This window comes from Pseudophryne corroboree, chromosome 9 (assembly GCF_028390025.1).
Source record: "Pseudophryne corroboree isolate aPseCor3 chromosome 9, aPseCor3.hap2, whole genome shotgun sequence".
Classification (NCBI taxonomy): domain Eukaryota; kingdom Metazoa; phylum Chordata; class Amphibia; order Anura; family Myobatrachidae; genus Pseudophryne; species Pseudophryne corroboree.
This window is the reverse complement of record NC_086452.1, coordinates 288,967,590-288,987,542: the sequence shown is the minus strand read 5'-3', so window position 1 is coordinate 288,987,542 and position 19,953 is coordinate 288,967,590. Positions and strand designations below refer to the sequence as shown.

General features: G+C 44.7%; 1 protein-coding gene across 1 annotated transcript; it reads right to left on the bottom strand.

Annotated features, from left to right (window-relative positions):
• Nucleotides 1–1,609: 1,609 nt before the first annotated feature.
• Nucleotides 1,610–2,747, bottom strand: SMIM45 (small integral membrane protein 45). Its single transcript, XM_063938784.1, has one exon. It carries the CDS (start codon nucleotides 2,183–2,185, stop codon nucleotides 1,979–1,981), a length of 207 nt encoding a protein of 68 aa, XP_063794854.1. The 5' UTR covers nucleotides 2,186–2,747; the 3' UTR covers nucleotides 1,610–1,978.
• Between the last annotated feature and the right edge of the window lie 17,206 nt (nucleotides 2,748–19,953).

The following is a 19,953-nucleotide window of genomic DNA, read 5'->3' as shown; positions in this document are numbered from 1 at the left end:
AGTATTTAACCCTGTAACTTATTTACATTTTCTGATCTTCAAGATAAATTCCATCTACCACATTCTCATTTCTATATGTTTTCCAAGCAAGACATTACATCTTTTATTTACCACCAATACAGTCTTCCTCGTCAGGCTTTGATCCTTTGCTAACAGTGTTGAATCTCTGTGAATGTGCCCCTTACCAAATCAGATATATTTACTCCATATTTGCTATTATTTCTTCTAAGCCCAGCTGGTACAAATGCTTTCACAGTGGCAAAAGATATCCTTTGTCTTTCCTTACCAGCTCAATTGCGAACTTACTGAGGATCCTAAATCCTGCATACAGTACCTGCAAGAAGTGCACTTACGTACATTAAAAAGAGCATATAGTGGAGTAAATTTACAAAATTTTCTAAAAAGCTATCATTTCCCTATTGCATCCTAGAAAATGATAGATAGAATCTGATTGGTTGCAATGGTCAACATCGCCACTTTTCAATGTTAGAAGCTTTAGTAAATATACCCCACCACATCTACCCAGCTCAAAATGTACTCTTTAACCCTACTAAGTATGGGGAAGGCCCTAAAAGTCAATATAGTTCCACACCCTTTTTTCAATGTTTTTGGGGTGCAGAAAAATTAGATGCTATAGGAATAAAATTGCATATTTTATCAACAATATTTTATTATTAAAATTGCAACCTGACCATTTGGCTTGTCTGCGTGCAAACTTCTCTGTTTGGAATTTAGCCCCACCTCCCTCCTTCCTTAATAAATCGCCAATTCCTATACTTACTATGCTGGTCACTATTTCCAAAAAAGTAATTTTGAGACACCTCACTTTATCCCATAAGAAAGTGATCTTGATACACTGGATATCTAACTTTACCTCATCATTATATGAAGTGAAAAAGGAAGATGCTTCTCCTCCTGTATTTTGACAGGAAATCGACAAAACCAAATGTTGACAAAGGTATTATAGGATTTTATAGAAAATGGGGTTATTTTATTGATAAGCAAGACAAAAGCACTCAGGACCAGATATTTGAAATTATTGAATCCACTGAGTGGCTCCTGCACAAGCGGTTACTTAACATAACCTCTACTGTTCTAGCGCATCTTTTATCTGACTCGGGTACCTTAAACTTTTAAGAGTGACTTGAAATCTCTCCCTCCATAGGTAATGTGATACCTAATTCCAGTGAGTGAACCACTCCCCCTTTATTTCTTTGGTTCCTATATTCCGTAGTTTAATGTCTTGTTAATGTTGTCAAGTATTGACAGTTTTATTGTCCATGCATCCGCAGAAGTTAGTAGCACACTTTTATTATGCTATACTGAACAACAATTAAGTGATGGTTTTCTAATGTTTTATATAGCACCTTTTTTAATACAATTAGATCATCTAATTTATTTACACTCTGTTCTGCACTCTTTGCAGCTGGCACCCATTAGATACATACAGTATGTGTCCTTATGATATCATCTCCTTCTTACTTTATATATGGATACATTACTTGTCTTTACACTGATATATACTGTACATCTTTATTTGCTTTATGTTATGATTAACTGCTGTTTATTTAGAAAAAACAAAATAGATATGAAATAAAAAAATGACCACATAAAAAAAAAAAAGACATGCAGGCAATCTAATTGTTTTTAAAAATAGGCACATAGCAAAGGGCAATAAAAGATTTGCAGTTATTTAGTAATTACTAAAATAAATGTCAGTTTTCAACAAATAACCAGTTATAAATGTTTATGGGATATCATGAACCACATTGCTACATGGTAAAGAGACATTTCCTTTAAAAGCACTTAAACTGAACCACTTTAATAAAGTTTCTTCTTAATTTGTGATACATAAATAAACATGTATAAATGATACATAGGAATATGCTTTTTATATACATTTATGAATAGTGGCAGACATTTTTAGTACAGAAAAGATCAGGCAAATTATTCACAATACAAAATTTGCCTATTTATGTTAAATATCAGGAAGACTGTATGCTAGATTATCTCGCACCATCAGAGTCTTTTGGATATCTTTCTCCAATAAAGGTCTTTGAGCCCTCCATTTATGTGCTTCCTTTAAGCCTGGCTCAAAGTAATATATGCAAGCTCCAAATCCTACCATTATGAGGATTGCGAGAAAGAGATAGCAGGGAACGAACCAATCCAAAAATTGTGACATTGTCCAAGAGAAAGATATTGCTAGGTAATGGTTGATGGTGAAGGAAAGCAAAACACTCTGTATTGCTTTATGATATCACAAGTAAAATGTTTATTGCATTTGATTTTTTCCTTTACATTGTCATTTGCATGTCGTAGATAAATCACAGCAATACATACAGTACTTGATTTCCATTGCTTTTTAGTGTCAGTGTACTGTATTCCTGATTATGCAATCCATCGGATCGATAAAATAACTGGTCCATAAATTGCAAATGTCTCAGTCTGCCCAAAGATAACAAAATTGCTTTCCTCTTTTGCAATCTTCCATGAAGTCTTTAGCTACCAGGAGACTAAACATGTTCAGCACTGGATTTCTCTTGAGGTTAATCCCAGACGCTCCATGAAAACAATCTATAATAGACACAATGGCTAATACATGCAACTGTGAGTCCAAATAAAGGAGGTAGAAGACAATTAAATGGAGCTATGGATTTCTTTATATCCACATGTCTCAATAATTGCATTTCTGTCTACCAGTTAATTCTTATCATGCTGCTGAGGAATGGGAGGAGGTTCCAACATTATATCTCTGTGAGAGAAGGATTGGAGGAAAAGCATCCAGAAATGACAAGGCTGAGGACTTTATGTTGCTATGACAACTGAAGAGCACTAGTGCGTAAAATATTTAGCAAAGAAAAGCATCTCATTAACTAAATCCACATGAGAATGACACAAAGGCCCAAGGGACCTAACAAAGAACGCTCTTAGTCACAGAACCTGTAAGCAGTGTCATATTTGTGTACTGGTACATCGTAAGAGCTTTCTAAATGGTAATCTGTTTTCCACAGTTTATTAATGATAAGGGAGCCTAACAACATCCTTTGAGAACTGGTACTATGGATGGTCATTCAGATCTGATCGCTGCTGTGCGTTTTTGCACAGCGAGCTATCAGATCCTAACTGCACATGCAGATGCACGCAATGCGCAGGTGTGACGGACAACAGTAACAGGCATCGCCGGCCAGCGACGGGATGTTGCGAAAAAGCCAATCGCACGGGTGTTTGCAAGGTGATTGACAGGGAGAGGCCGTTTGTGGGTGGCAACTGACTGTTTACAGGGAGTGTCTGGAAAAACGCAGGCGGACTCAAGTGTTTTCAGGGAGGGTGTCTGACATCAGCTCCGGCCCCGATCAGCAGGAATCAATCACACTGGATAAGTAAGTCCTGGGCTGCGCAGATACTGCACAAACTGATTATTAGCAGCTCTGCTACACATGCGATCACACACTTGCACGGCGAAAAATACACTCCCCCTGCAGGTGGCGACTTTCTGAACACAAGACAGCTAAAAACACAGCCCAGCGATCAGGTCTGAATGACCACCTACGTAAGCTTGCCATAATGAAACTGAAACCATTTCTACCATAGCACTGTATGTTAAGAGATGCTAAGCAGCAATTAGTCCTCTGTAAATTATGAATAACATTTTATTTTTCAATGTTAAAGGACAAAAAGAAAAAAAGGTAAGGTGCACATGTATTGTATTAAAACATCACTTTTCATAATTCTATTAAAATCTCTGTCCTAACGGACGGCTCCGCAATAGTGCACTATAGAGGTTAAAGCCAATTACACAGGTTAGATGGTTGTGCTTGAAATAGAAATATGTGAAAATTGAAATAATAAAAAAATAAAATGTCTGCTCAGTATGTCTTTTTTATATATAAAAACATGATATCTCATATCACAGTAATAGTTGTATATGTGTGTGTGTGTGTGTGTGTGTGTGTGTGTGTGTGTGTGTGTGTGTATATATATATATATATATATTGTGACAAGAACACTGGGATAGTGTTTGAGGGCAGGTATGTTTGTCCCAGGTTCTTGTCTTACATGTTTTAGAAAATGATAACTTCTAGGAAAATGCTTTTGTTTTGTTAGAACCTTTTCAGTTTGCTGGAAAAGCTGGATAAGGGCCCTGAGAGAGAGATAGGGCGAGTTCCAGACATTGGGCTCAGTTCGGATCTTTGGCCTCACAGAGGGCTAATCAGGGCTTTCAGCTGTGCAAGAGCCTTATAGCCTGATTAGTGTGTGCAGACTGCCTGGGAAGACTGCAGGGTCTCTGTGAGAGAAACACGCTTCCTGATACAAGTGAGCTATACAGTGTTTACTGGAGAACTCTGTGTTTTTGTTTAGTGATAGTTAGGAACATCTTGTGTTTAGTTAGTGCCGGACAGGCAAGGTATTTTCTTTTGGTGTTTGTTTTATTTTCTGTATAATAAAACTGGTGTTATGCACACCAGTGCCTGCAGGAAAGTACTGGTGTCAGAACTGTTATGCACTCCAGTGCCTGCAGGAATGTACTGGTGTTTGAACTGTTATGCAAAACAAATGGACTCACAGACAGACTGGGGAATATGACATAACGTACACAGAAGGTGATAGGGTAACAAAATACACACAAAGTGAACAGAGAAGCCCAGAGGCTATGGAACTGGGTATCTCCCTTGTATTAGAAATGCTCAGATGGGAAAAGCAAGATGTTGTGTTTTAATACGTAGAGAACCCGAAATGCTGTTGCTAAGGGCAACAGCAAAACCCTAAAGGGTTACCAATGGGTGTGGCAGTAAACTCCTTGGTCAGAGATGGAATGATAGACACAAGGAGAGTCTCCACAATCCTAATTCTCACTTGCAGTGCACAGGTTCAGCTTACTGCCACTAAACTGACCCCTGACACCTAGCACAGTGAGACAGGATTAGACAGGCAAGTCTTAGAATACAGCCGCAAACTTGCTAAGTTCACAGAGTAGTAACAGAACCCCAGCAAGCTAAACGACTGACTCCAGTCTTACTGCTAGGTCTGGATTGGCAGAGTGTAATACCAAATCCCCAGGCCTATTTGCAGTAAGCAACAAACAAATACAAAGCTACACAGTACTGGTTAACTTTCAGGAACTGACTAACCAACAAAGATTCAGCAGCATCTGCTTACCCTGAGAAGAGGCCTTATAAAGCAGGTGCTGTCCACGCCCCACTCAGACCTCACAGACTGTGAGCACAAAAACCAGCACCGGATCCCCTGCCGTGCACAGAGCCTATAACCACTGCACAGCAAAAGACCCGAACCGGAGTATCAGCTGCGCTCAGGTTACTCCACTAGCACTTGTCTCCCGGTTGCCATGACGACGTGGCAGCACAGGGCAGGAGACCCTAACAGTACCCCCCCTCTGACGAGGGGTCAAAGAACCCCTACCACCGGGTTTATCGGGGAACTGCGAGAAGAAAGAGCGTATCAGTCTGGGGGCATGAAGATCACAACTGCGCACCCACGACCGCTCCTCCGGGCCATACCCCTTCCAGTGCACCAAAAATGACAGCCGACCCCGAACCACCTTGGAGTCAAGAATCCTTTCAACAACAAACTCCCTCTGGCCACGTATCAGAAGAGGGGAAGGTCTTCCACTGGAAGAAGGATTACTAATCGCCCGTTTTAAAAGGGAACAATGAAATGTTTTATTGATACCCAAAGAACGGGGCAGATCTAACTGAAATGCCACCGGATTGATAACCCTGGTGATCTTATAAGGGCCGATGAACCGGGGGCCTAACTTATGAGATGGCTGTCTCAACTTCAAATTCTTGGAAGACAACCAGACGAAGTCTCCTAATTTGAAGCTGCAGGGTCTTTTCCGCTTATCAAAAACCCTTTTGGTCACTAATGACACAGACACAAGGGCTTTCTTCACTTTCCGCCAAATACCTCTAAGGACCGAAACCACAGAGGAACCACCAGGCGTGGAGTCCAGGGGGTCAAAAGAATTGGCCTTAGGATGATGCCCATACACACAAAGGAAGGGAGAGATCCCTGTAGCAGAGTGAGCCGCGTTGTTATAGGCAAACTCCGCCATGGACAGATGAGCAACCCAGTCAGTCTGACACTTGGAGACATAACACCTGAGGAACTGCTCCAAGGACTGGTTCACCCTTTCAGTCTGCCCATTAGACTGCGGATGGTAGCCTGATGACAAGCTGACAGAAATCTGGAGATCGGAACAAAATGCCCTCCAGAATTTGGCCACAAACTGGGATCCGCGGTCAGAGACCACATCAAGTGGCAACCCGTGGAGACGCACAACATGCAGCATAAATAATTCAGACAGGCGTCTGGCCGATGGCAGCCCAACCAGTGGAACGAAGTGCGCCATCTTCGAAAACCTGTCAACGACAACCCAGATGGCTGTCATCCCCGAGGATTTGGGCAAGTCCACCACAAAATCCATTGAAATGTGGGTCCATGGCTTAGATGGGATAGAGAGTGGATGTAATGGGCCAACAGGAACCCCTCTAGGAGTCTTATTTCGGGCACATATGTCACATGCCCGAACCCACTGATCCACATCCTTAGCCACCGAGGGCCACCACACCGCCCTAGATAGCAACTCCCGAGTTCTGGCAATACCCGGGTGACCTGCCGACTTCTTGGCATGGAATTCCAGGAACACTCGCTGTCTTAACCTAGGAGGCACAAACAAAAGACCTACCGGAAGGTCTGGAGGAGCCTGCTCCTGTGCTCTAAGGACTAATGATAAGAGGTCCTGGGTAATGCCCACTTTAATACATGATGGGGAAACAATGGGCAATGGCTCCTCGGTGGTCTCCTGGATTGGAGCAAAACTCCGCGAGAGCGCATCAGCCTTGATGTTTTTTGACCCAGGGCGATATGTTATCAAAAAATTAAAGCGAGCAAAAAACAAAGCCCATCGTGCCTGCCTGGCATTGAGACGCTTCGCTGACTCTAAATATGCCAGATTCTTATGGTCAGTGAGAATTGAGACCACAAACTTAGCCCCCTCAAGCCAGTGTCTCCACTCCTCGAGTGCATCCTTAATAGCCAACAATTCCCGGTTACCCACGTCATAATTCATCTCGGCAGGCGAAAATTTACGGGAAAAGTAAGCACAGGGATGAAGGCGATTATCAGACACTCCCATCTGAGAAAGCACTGCCCCAATACCCATCTCAGAGGCATCCACCTCCACCACAAAAGGACGCTCTGGATCTGGGTGTCGCAGCACCTTGGCCGAAACAAATGCCCTTTTGAGACGGGCAAAAGCCGCTTTAGCCTCATAAGACCAGTGAGCAACATCCGCCCCTTTCTTAGTGAGTGCCACCAAGGGCGCCACTATAGACGAAAATCCAGCGATAAATCGTCTATAAAAATTCGCAAAGCCCAGGAAACGCTGAAGCGCCTTCAAACTAGTGGGCTGCACCCAATCCAGGACTGCCTGTACCTTGGAACCCTCCATTTGGAAACCTTCTGGGGAGATAATATATCCTAGAAATGCGATATGCTGAACTTCAAATTCGCACTTCTCCAGCTTCGCCCCAAGCCGGTGGTCTCTGAGTTTCTGGAGGACTAAGCGTACATGCTTCCGATGTTCCTCCAGGGAATGGGAGAAGATTAGGATGTCATCTAAGTATACAACTAAGAATCTATCCAAATATTCCCTGAGCACATCATTCATGAAATCCTGGAAGACTGCCGGGGCATTACAGAGCCCAAAAGGCATCACCAAATATTCATAATGCCCTGAGTGGGTATTAAAGGCAGTCTTCCATTCATCCCCCTCTCTTATTCGGATTAGATTGTATGCACCGCGTAGGTCAATCTTAGAAAAAATGGTGGCAGTACGAAGCTGGTCAAACAAGACCGAAATGAGAGGCAGTGGGTATGAGTTTTTAATCGTGATACGGTTCAATTCCCTGAAGTCGATGCAGGGTCGCAACGAACCGTCCTTTTTACCCACGAAGAAGAACCCCGACCCAACTGGAGACTGTGAAGGTCTGATAAATCCCTTAGCCAAGTTCTCCTGAATGTACTCTGCCATAGCCTGAGTCTCAGGACGTGACAGGGAGTACAACCTGCTCTTGGGAAGCTTAGCATTTGGCAACAAATCAATGGCACAGTCATAGGGGCGATGGGGAGGTAGTACCTCTGCAACTTTTTTGGAGAACACGTCCGCAAAATCTGGATAACACCCTGGCAATCCTGGCAAACTTAGCTGCGAGAGCCTGACTGGAAGGCTCAAGCAACTCCTGAAACAATCAGTACCCCAACTAAGAATCTCCCCAGAGACCCAGTCAAATTGAGGATTGTGGGCCCTTAACCAGGGTAACCCCAACACCAATGGGGCAAAAGTACAGACAGTCACATAAAAGGACAATTTTTCAGAGTGTGTGGCTCCAATAAACAAAGAAATCTGGCTAGTGCAAGAGGTAATTTTACCTTGGGATAATGGTTCCCCGTTTAACCCACAAATCTCAATTTCCGATGCCAAGGGTACTAAGGGAACAGAGTGTTTCAGGGCGAATTGGCGGTCCATAAAAACCCCGTCGGCCCCACTGTCCACAAAGGCCTCAGTCTTGACAGTTTGACCGAGGATCTTCAAGGTCACCGGAATGATAAAAGTCTTCTTGGGAAATTCTGACTTCTGGCCTGACAGGATATTTCCCATCACCCTCAGGCCCTGAAGTTTTCCGGCTTTTCTGGGCATGATACTACCACATGACCTTTATTCCCACAGTACAAACACAACCCCTGCTGTCTCCTCCGCGTCTTCTCACGCGAGGAGAGGCGGGTAAAAATTCCTCAGAGTCTGAGGTTCCCTTGGGAAGGAAGGAAATCTCAGTCTCCCTTTCAAGCCTACGCTCTCTCAGCCGTCTATCCACCCGGATGGATAACTGCATGAGCTGATCCAAGCTATCAGGCAAGGGATATTGTACCAGTTGGTCCTTTATCTGGTTAGAAAGACCTCTTCGGTACTGGTGTCTCAGGGCTGGGTCATTCCACTGGGTATCATGGGCCAACCTCCGAAACTCCGTACAGTAAACCTCAACTGGCCTTCGCCCTTGCTTAAGGATCGAAATCTGAGCCTCGGCTGAGGCCGTCTTGTCAGGGTCATCATACAACATGCCCAGTGCCGTAAAAAAAGCATCAACACTTTTAAGCGACGGACAGTCAGGCTGCAACCCATATGCCCAGACCCGTGGGTCTCCTTGTAGAAAGGAAATCACTATGCCCACCCGCTGAATCTCCGACCCAGAAGACTGAGGCCTAAGCCGGAAGTATAGCTTGCAGCTCTCCTTGAAACAAAAGAACTGCGAGCGATCTCCAGAAAAACGATCCGGGAGATTTACTTTCGGCTCCTTAACCCCTGCAGGTGCTGCTGCTGCGGGAGCTCCGCCAGCAGCCTGGGAGGTGTGCATTTTAATGGACAAATCATTAAATTGTCGAGTCAGGACCTGCACCTGATCGACCACCTGTTGCAACGTATTTTGAGGGGTATGCTCCATATTCACACAAAATTTCAACAGGAGTATTAGGCTGCTGAATATGTTATGCACACCAGTGCCTGCAGGAAAGTACTGGTGTCAGAACTGTTATGCACTCCAGTGCCTGCAGGAATGTACTGGTGTTTGAACTGTTATGCAAAACAAATGGACTCACAGACAGACTGGGGAATATGACATAACGTACACAGAAGGTGATAGGGTAACAAAATACACACAAAGTGAACAGAGAAGCCCAGAGGCTAAGGAACTGGGTATCTCCCTTGTATTAGAAATGCTCAGATGGGAAAAGCAAGATGTTGTGTTTTAATACGTAGAGAACCCGAAATGCTGTTGCTAAGGGCAACAGCAAAACCCTAAAGGGTTACCAACGGGTGTGGCAGTAAACTCCTTGGTCAGAGATGGAATGATAGACACAAGGAGAGTCTCCACAATCCTAATTCTCACTTGCAGTGCACAGGTTCAGCTTACTGCCACTAAACTGACCCCTGACACCTAGCACAGTGAGACAGGATTAGACAGGCAAGTCTTAGAATACAGCCGCAAACTTGCTAAGTTCACAGATTAGTAACAGAACCCCAGCAAGCTAAACGACTGACTCCAGTCTTACTGCTAGGTCTGGATTGGCAGAGTGTAATACCAAATCCCCAGGCCTATTTGCAGTAAGCAACAAACAAATACAAAGCTACACAGTACTGGTTAACTTTCAGGAACTGACTAACCAACAAAGATTCAGCAGCATCTGCTTACCCTGAGAAGAGGCCTTATAAAGCAGGTGCTGTCCACGCCCCACTCAGACCTCACAGACTGTGAGCACAAAAACCAGCACCGGATCCCCTGCCGTGCACAGAGCCTATAACCACTGCACAGCAAAAGACCCGAACCGGAGTATCAGCTGCGCTCAGGTTACTCCGCTAGCACTTGTCTCCCGGTTGCCATGACGACGTGGCAGCACAGGGCAGGAGACCCTAACAACTGGCTGGGGCCAGTTGTACCACAAACTGGACTTGTGTGATTCCTCAGCTGCTGCGTGCCGCCATTACCCCAGGAAACGGCACCTTGTACCATTACAGTGTTACAACTTGGAGAATACGAGCATGCTGTTCTGCGCATAAGTGAAAGCAGCAGCTTTGTGAGGCCTGCAGAAAACGGTGATTTATGCAGATAAGCCCAGTGTGAAGTTACTGAGACTCGCCCTGAGGATTTGATATATGTCCTGGGTGAAAGCAGCTACAAAGCCGCCTGAAAAGTCTGTCAACATGGAGGAACTGCTCAAAGCCTTGCTGCAAGCTACAGCGGCTCAGCAGAAGGCCAACAGACAGCAGCAGGTGGCAATGGAGGAAAATTGGAGACTACAGCAGGAGGCCAACAGACAGCAGCAGGTGGCAATGGAGGAAAATAGGAGACAGCAGCAGGTGGCTAAGGACGAACTTTACAGGCAACAGCGTCAGGATAGAGAGGCCTTAACAGAAGTGGTGCAGAGCCTTGCAGCCCGGATTGGAGATGTGGCCGTCAGTGCTCCGACCAGCTCTAGTTCTATACGGACCAGTCACTTCCTGCAGAAAATGACAGAGGCTGATGATGTGGAGGCCTACCTGACCACGTTTGAAAGGACTGCCGAGCATGAGAACTGGCTGAAATCACAGTGGGCCAGTCTGCTGGCACCTTTTCTGTCAGGTGAGCCTCAAAAAGCGTACTTTGATTTAAGCCCTGCTGAGGATCGGGACTATGATAAACTAAAGACTGAGATCCTGACCCGCCTGGGAGTCACGCTGTCAGTACGAGCACAACTGGTGCACCGTTGGGTGTACGCCATGGAGAAGCCTCCTCGCTCCCAGATGCACGACCTTATTCAGCTAACAAAAAAATGGTTACAGCCAGAGACATTAACTGGTCCCCAGATGGTTGAAAGAGTCATCATGGACCGCGACTTGAGATCTTTGCCCATGGTCCTGCGCAAGTGGGTGAGCCATGGAAACCCACGTACTGCTGACCAATTAGTGGACATGGTAGAGAGGTATTTGGATGCAGAGGAACTACTGATGACCACCCAGCAACCCATAGATCCTCAACAGCGCCCTTCAGTAAAGACTGGTAAGACTGTTCCGTGGGAAAACATTGTTGGGCGGTTAAGAGAACGCAAGGCTGGAGAGACTGTAAACACTGGCCCTGGAGACAGGCCAATGGGGCTAGAACGGTCTATGCTGCCCAAGCGGGTTGATAATCGTGTGGTTAAATGTTTTAGGTGTGGTATGCCAGGTCATGTTATTGCTAATTGCCCAGTCACGCAAGAACCCATGCAATGCGATGCTGTCTTTGAATGTCGCAGAATGTCTTTCTTTGCTAGGTTAGCCTGTACTGTGGTACCTTCACCTGAGCTGGAAAAACAAATGTGTGATGTGTTCTTAGAGGGTAACCGGGTAGAGGCCTTGCTAGATTGAGGAAGTTTAGTTACCCTCGTGAAAGCTGGGTTAGTGAACCCCTTAAAGGTCCAGCAAATACCTATTGGGGTAACTTGCATACATGGGGATACCCAACATTATGTCACTGCTGAAGTGAATATAGAAACTTGTTGTGGGTCAGCAATTGTTAAAGTAGGACTGGTCCCCACCTTGGTGCATGAGGCCATAATAGGGAGGGATTTTCCTCATTTTTGGAAACTGTGGGAATCACGGTTGTCAACAGATGTGAGAAGTAAAGAGCCGGTTGATAAATCCAGTGATTTTATGGATGTACTTGTGTCTTCGGAACTTTCTGACCCTTTGCCTTTTGCTAGTTTGGCTGGGGAAGTGACAGATGGGGAGTCCAGTGAGGACCCTCTTGCTGGGAACAGAGACATAGTAGTTAGAACTGAAAGCGTGCCTGACCTGGAGGTAAAGAAGGATCTGTTTGCGTCTGAACAGTTAAAGGATCCTACCTTAATAAAGGCTAGAGAGAATGTTAAGGTTGTTAATGGGGAACCTGTGGTACCAGGTGACAGGGTTACGTATCCCCACATGGCCATCTGTAATGAGCTCTTGTACCACATTGTCAAAAGGGGTGAGGATGTGGTAGAACAGCTGGTAGTTCCCCAGCCTTATCGGAGAACGGTACTAGATTTAGCTCATAGTCACGTTACAGCAGGACATTTAGGGGCAGAAAAAACCACTGAAAGAGTTTTACAAAGGTTCTTTTGGCCAGGAGTTTATAAAGAAGTGTCTGAATATTGTTCTTCCTGTCCTGAATGCCAGTATCATGCCCCTAGACCCCATTTCAGGAGCCCACTAGTTCCCGTGCCTATTATAGAGGTCCTGTTTGACAGAATAGCCATGGATCTCGTGGGGCCTTGTTAAAGTCTGCTCAGGGCCATCAGTATATCCTGGTAATTATGGACTATGCCATTCGATATCCTGAGGCTGTCCCTTTACGCACTATCACAACCAAGGCGATAGCTAGGGAGCTGGTGCAGGTTTTTAGTAGAGTGGGAATACCAAAAGAAATTTTGACTGACCAAGGTACTCCCTTTATGTCAAGGATCATAAAAGAATTGTGCAAATTATTTAAGGTCACTCACCTCAGGACATCCATCTACCATCCCCAAACTGACGAGTTGGTGGAAAGGTTTAATAAAACATTAAAAAGTATGTTAAAAAAGGTTGTTGATAGAGATGGGAAAACTGGGATTGTTTGTTGCCCTACTTGTTAATGGCCGTCAGAGAAGTTCCTCAGTCCTCTACGGGGTTTTCTCCATTTGATTTGTTGTATGGTAGACACCCCAGAGGGCTGTTGGACAGTGCCAAAGAGACGTGGGAAGGACAGCCCACTCCTTATAGAAGCGTTATTGAACATGTAACACAAATGCAGGATAGGATTGCAGCCGTGGTACCTATTGTCAGAGAGCACATGGAACAGGCCCAAAGTGCTCAACAGAGGGTATATAACCGGAGTGCCAAGATATGGTATTTGCTCCTGGAGATAGAGTTCTTGTTTTGGTACCCACTGTGGAAAACAAATTCCTAGCTAAATGGCAGGGTCCATTTGAGATTAGGGAAAAAGTGAATGAGGTTAATTACAAAGTATACCAGCCGGGAAATAGAAAACCCGAACAAATCTACCATGTTAACTTAATCAAACCCTGGAAAGATAGGTTGTCTCTGTAAGCGGAGCCTTGCCCTTCGGTGTCTGCACCTCAGTTGCTTCCCACAGTAAAGGTATCAAAGACATTATCAGCTGATCAGAACAATCAGGTTAAAGAATTTCTCATCCAAAATAGGGAGATATTTTCAGAGCTGCCTGGCCGAACGACCATAATAAAACATGACATTGTCACAGAACCAGGGGTCAGGGTCCATTTAAAGCCATATAGGATTCCTGAAGCTCAGCAAGAAGCTGTTTCTAAAGAAGTTAAAACCATGTTAGAACTTGGAGTCATAGAGGAATCTAACAGTGAGTGGACCAGTCCCATAGTTCTCATCCCGAAGCCCGACGGTAGCATATGCTTCTGTAATGACTTTCGTAAGTTAAATGAGGTGTCCAAGTTTGACGCATACCCCATGCCCCGTGTGGATGAGCTTATAGAAAGGCTGGGAACAGCCAGGTTTCTCACCACGTTGGACCTGACCAAAGGTTACTGGCAAATACCTTTATCTGATAGCGCAAAAGAAAAAACAGCCTTTTCGGTTCTGGAGGGGCTGTACCAGTATAAGATAATAATAATAATAATAATAATAATAATAATAATTTTATTTATATAGCGCTCTTTCTCCAATAGGACCCAAGGCGCTTAACAGATACATAGCATAATATAGTACAGAAAATAATGAAGTACATTTTCATAAAATACAGAAGCATGAAGATACTACAGGGACATTATGGAAATGCTTAAGATGTTACCCTTTGGGTTGCATGGGGCTCCAGCAACCCAAAGCTAATCAAGGCTTTCAGCTGTGGAAGAGCCTTATAGGGCTTCTAGCCTGATTAATGTGTGCAGACTGCCTGGGAAGACTGCAGGGTCTCTGTGAGAGAAACACGCTTCCTGATACAAATGAGCTATACAGTGTTTACTGGAGAACTCTGTGTTTTTGTTTAGTGATAGTTAGGAACATCTTGTGTTTAGTTAGTGCCGGACAGGCAAGGTATTTTCTTTTGGTGTTGGTTTTATTTTCTGTATAATAAAACTGGCTGGGGCCAGTTGTACCACAAACTGGACTTGTGTGATTCCTCAGCTGCTGCGTGCCGCCATTACCCCAGGAAACGGCACCTTGTACCCTTACAGTGTTACAATATATATATATATATATATATATATATATAGAAATAAAGATTACGGCGCTTTGGTGCGGCTTTGTGTTGTCTATACCTTAAATTTAAAATAACCTTTTTATAAAAATATAGTATAAATAAAAAAATAAAAACACTTCTCAATATATTAAATGAGTGGCAGCTTATAATACATACATATGTGCTTGGCATGCACACATAAGGATTTCTAGGAATTGGTGAAAATAAGCGCCCAAGAGTGTAGATGGTATAACAAGGTGAATATAAATGAAGGTATCAAGAGTGGATATATTACAATCAGTTAAAAAACTTATCTGAAAACCAGAGAAGCTAAATTCGGGCGATGCTTCTTTGACGCTTAACACATGTTGAAAAAAAGAAGAGCAAACATAGTGTGTACTGTTTTTTTTGGTAAATTATCAAAATATATCACTGACCAGAAATCATTTAGGCTTAATTAGGGAAACAGCATATTCCCAAGTATGCAATCAATATATAGCCTAGGCAGTGTATATATATATAAAAGATAAATTATTTAATACAAGTAATGACATAAAAATACATTGAAATACATAAAATATGAATAGCTGTATGTCATGCGTACAGGATAACAGATTATATCAAGCTTATCTATCCATAAATAGCTGGAATGCATGCGTACAGGATTCAAAATTATAAAAGGCTTATCTGTCCATAAGAGGAAATGTCAGCAGGTAGTCCCAACGCGTTTCGTCCGTCATCAGTAGGACTTCATCAAGGGGATGTCCCCTTGATGAAGTCCTACTGATGACGGACGAAACGCGTTGGGACTACCTGCTGACATTTCCTCTTATGGACAGATAAGCCTTTTATAATTTTGAATCCTGTACGCATGCATTCCAGCTATTTATGGATAGATAAGCTTGATATAATCTGTTATCCTGTACGCATGACATACAGCTATTCATATTTTATGTATTTCAATGTATTTTTATGTCATTACTTGTATTAAATAATTTATCTTTTATATATATATACACTGCCTAGGCTATATATTGATTGCATACTTGGGAATATGCTGTTTCCCTAATTAAGCCTAAATGATTTCTGGTCAGTGATATATTTTGATAATTTACCAAAAAAAACAGTACACACTATGTTTGCTCTTCTTTTTTTCAACATGTGTTAAGCGTCAAAGAAGCATCGCCCGAATTTAGCTTCTCTGGTTTTCAGATAAGTTTTTTAACTGATTGTAATATATCCACTCTTGATACCTTCATTTATATTCACCTTGTTATACCATCTACACTCTTGGGCGCTTATTTTCACCAATTCCTAGATATATATATATATATATATATATATACTGTATATATATGTATATGTATATATATATATATATATATATACATATGTATATATATATATATATATATATATATATACTGTATATATAATTCCATAGACAAAAAACCTTACAGTTTCACATGTCCCATTAAGGCTTCTTACACTTGATCTGGCATTTCAGAAACCTGTTGTAACTGTTCTACTCAAACTCCAAAAAGCAATGAAATTCTGATCATTAAGGCTGACGCATTAATGGACGTGTTCCTTGCACAATACAGATATGGTATGCCATCACAGCCTGTGGGTAAGTGCAGATTCAGCACTGAGTGAGATTGCTGTCAGTCACACAATGGTGAAGCTGCTAATTCACAGATTTGTGTGCTCATTGGAATACACACATGCAGTCTATGCAACAGAAGGTCTGAGCAGATATGAGGCGCACCCATCCCACTCAGTGCCCACAACCATCGCATTCGGTCACCACAACAATCCCACCTTGTTCCAACCCCATACATCCATCTTATTTAGTATACACATTTAGCTCCATCAAACATCTTGGTTAATTGCTAAAACTATAATACCCCATCTACAGTCTATGCATCTACACTTACTTCCCCTATACGCCTCCATGCTGCTCTGTCTTCCCCAATCCCTACTGCTGTGTTCTCCCATCTGTGCTAGTCTGTACTAACTTATCTGCACCATCTGTCTTTCCCCATCTGTGCCTTGTCCATACTGTTTCCTTCTACCTGCACTGCTCAATGTTTCCCTCTTCAACGTCACTCTGCTTTCTCCCATACATGCCACTGTTAGGCGCGGCGGTCTTCGGCCGTGCCCTGACTGAGCAGCGGTCACGGCCGCCGCGCCTCTCTCCTTCCCTGTCCCCAGCACGGCGCCTATAAATGCCAGGACGCCGTGCGCACGATAGCCGCCGGGTCCCTGGCAACGCAGGACGCCGTGCGTGCAGGGCCGCCGGGTGCATAGCAACGGGGACACCACAGGTGGACCGCGTTCCCCGTTGCTAAGAATAGTTAATTAGGTTGCTCGTGCAGCAGGGCAGCTGCATGGCAACTAGTAATTAGGGTCTGGGGGCTGGTCCTGCTGGCCCTCCTGTTATTGGCCAGCAGGGCCTTTTATGTGAGCCAGCACACTGCAGCCCCGCCGGTGATAGCTCCTTGTATGCTGTTCCTGCCTTGCAGAACTCTGTTCCTGTCAGCCGTGTTTGGTGGATCTTGCTCCCTGCCCTCTGGTACTTTGGAGGTCCGAAGCCGGTCTTGGGAATCCTTCTAGTCCTTGCGAACCTGTTTCTGTCATCTGGGGTTCTCGCCCGGTTTCGTGAGTAGCGGCTTCTGCCGCGTGTTGCGGCCTAAGCCGCTTAGTGTTTACTTCACTGTGAATTGGTGCATTTGCGGAGGTTTCCGCTTTCACTGTCCTCCCCGGAACTCGGCGGTGCCGTGTGGGGGAGTGGACAGTGGTTTCTTTGTAGTTCTTTTCCTTTGGCGGCGTGCCGCACATACGTTTAGTTTTTAGGTAGTTTATAGCCCCTAGCGTGGTTTCAGTTAGAGGTCCCCTTGTTATTACCCTGTCTCAGTTCAAGCCTTGTCTCTCTTTAAGACCTGAGGGGGCATCGGAGTTGGGCAGACCTAATCCACCCTTCAAACGCGGCTGCCATGGGCCCAAGAAACCATAGTCGTTCAGGCGTGAATTGATAACACGGGTAAGACAACAGAGGTAGGGTGCTAGGGGCTATTTCCTTCCCATTTCCCAATCCCAGCATTCCGTCTTGGTGTTCAGGACTCACTACATAAGATCTCTCCTGTCCTGAGCATCAGGATCTTAACATTATCACCGGCCCACATAAAAAAAGGGGGTTTAATTTTTTCCGTTGTATTGGTGGGCCTAGAAATTCGGCCTCATGAATCCGGCAGGTTTAGGGCCAAATCCCAGTCAGCTTTTGGTTAACCAAATACAGGAATTAACTCAGATGGTTCAGGACCTTACTCTTCGGGTGAGATCGCAGGAAGATCTTTTGCGAGCCTCCCCGAGTATGGTTCCAGAACCAAAGATGCATTTACCTGACCGTTTTTCGGGTAACCGAAAGGATTTTTTTAATTTTAAAGAAGCTTGTAAGCTTTATTTTCATTTAAGGCCCCGTTCCTCTGGTACTGAGTCTCAGCGGGTCGGGATTGTAATGTCTCTACTTCAGGGTGATCCACAGACCTGGGCGTTTGGGCTAAGAGCGGATGATGCTGCTTTGTTATCAGTAGACGCCTTTTTTAAATCCTTAGGCCTCTTATATGACGACCCAGATAGAGAAGCATCAGCTGAGAGTCACCTGCGTGCCCTTAAGCAAGGCAAAAATACAGCAGAGGTTTATTGTACCGGATTTCGCCGTTGGTCGAACGACTGTGGCTGGAATGACCCGGCCCTGCGCAGTCAGTTTCGCCTCGGTTTGTCGGAAGATATTAAAGACAGTCTCCTTCAGTACCCCTCTCCTGAGACTCTAGACAAACTCATGGAGCTCGCTATTAAAATTGATCGTCGTCTCCGAGAGCGGAGGGCTGAAAGAGGAACAACTTTTAGGCCTAATCCATGTGTATATACTTTTCCTGAGGACGTCGAGGAGCCCATGCAAATGGGTCTCTCCCGGCTGTCCCCAGAGGAAAGAACCAGAAGGTTAAGTTCTGGTCTTTGTTTGTATTGTGGCACTGGCGTGCGCAGCACATTTTATTAGGGGGTGCACCGTGGTAGGGGTGTGTCTAGCACCGCCTTTTGGGCGTGTCTAGCACCATCTATTGATGGTCAATGCATATAAAATATCCACCTTTGTACCAATCCTAATAAAGCAGATACATTGTCAGATGTTGTGGTGTGCACCAAACAAGCACCCCTGATGGCACTCATGCAATTACACTGCTCCTCCTCAGCCTGGTCTGGCTCCCCCTCTCTTTCCCCTGCAAGCTGCAGCAGCTTACTTACAAGTCAGTCACTCACTGACACTGACAGTCACAGACTAGTTACTGCTGCTGCTGGAAAAACAAGTGACCTATCAATGCTGCTGCCGGCCGTCTGCCAGTATTGAATTTGTCTTCCTAAGAGGAACGCTGGCTGCATGCTGCTCCTCATCAGTGGCTGGCGTTGGCATAGCATAGAAGGAGAGAGGTGGGCGTGTGACGGATGGGCGTGCGAGCAGCATGACGTAATCACATCACATCACACTGTTTTTGTACATGGAGGTGGAGCTGGGAATTTGAAAGCCGGTGGCAGTGGCACCCTTGATTAACCCAGGCGTCCGGTCAGTAATGCAGTCCTGCAGGGTGCAGCGCAGAGGGGACAGTAATCAGCCTGCTCGGCAATCGCTGCATCAGGCATGTGAGATCGGGGTGCCAGACATTAGGGGGTGCCTGTGCGCACCAGGCACCCCCCCTGCGCACACCTATGTATTGTGGTGGTAAGGGACATATCGCACGTAACTGCCCGAACAAGCCGGGAAACGCTCTGACCAAGTGAATTGTGAGGGGGTTCACTTGGGTCAGCAGTTAATCTCCTCTAAAAACTCTCTATTAGTTCCGGTAAAGATTTCCTTTGGCAGCCTCAGTTCGTTGGTGTCGGCTTTCGTCGACAGTGGAGCTGCAGGAAATTTTATGGATTTAGCTTGGGCTAAGGCTTTAGGCGTTCCACAGATACCCTTAGATAGACGTATCACCATGCACGGCTTGGATGGGGGTCCGATTTCCAATGGGGTTATTACTCACCGCGCACCTCCAGTATTGCTGACAGTGGGGGCCCTACATTCAGAAGAAATAGAATTTTACCTTACACATTGTCCGGCAGTTCCAGTAGTTTTGGG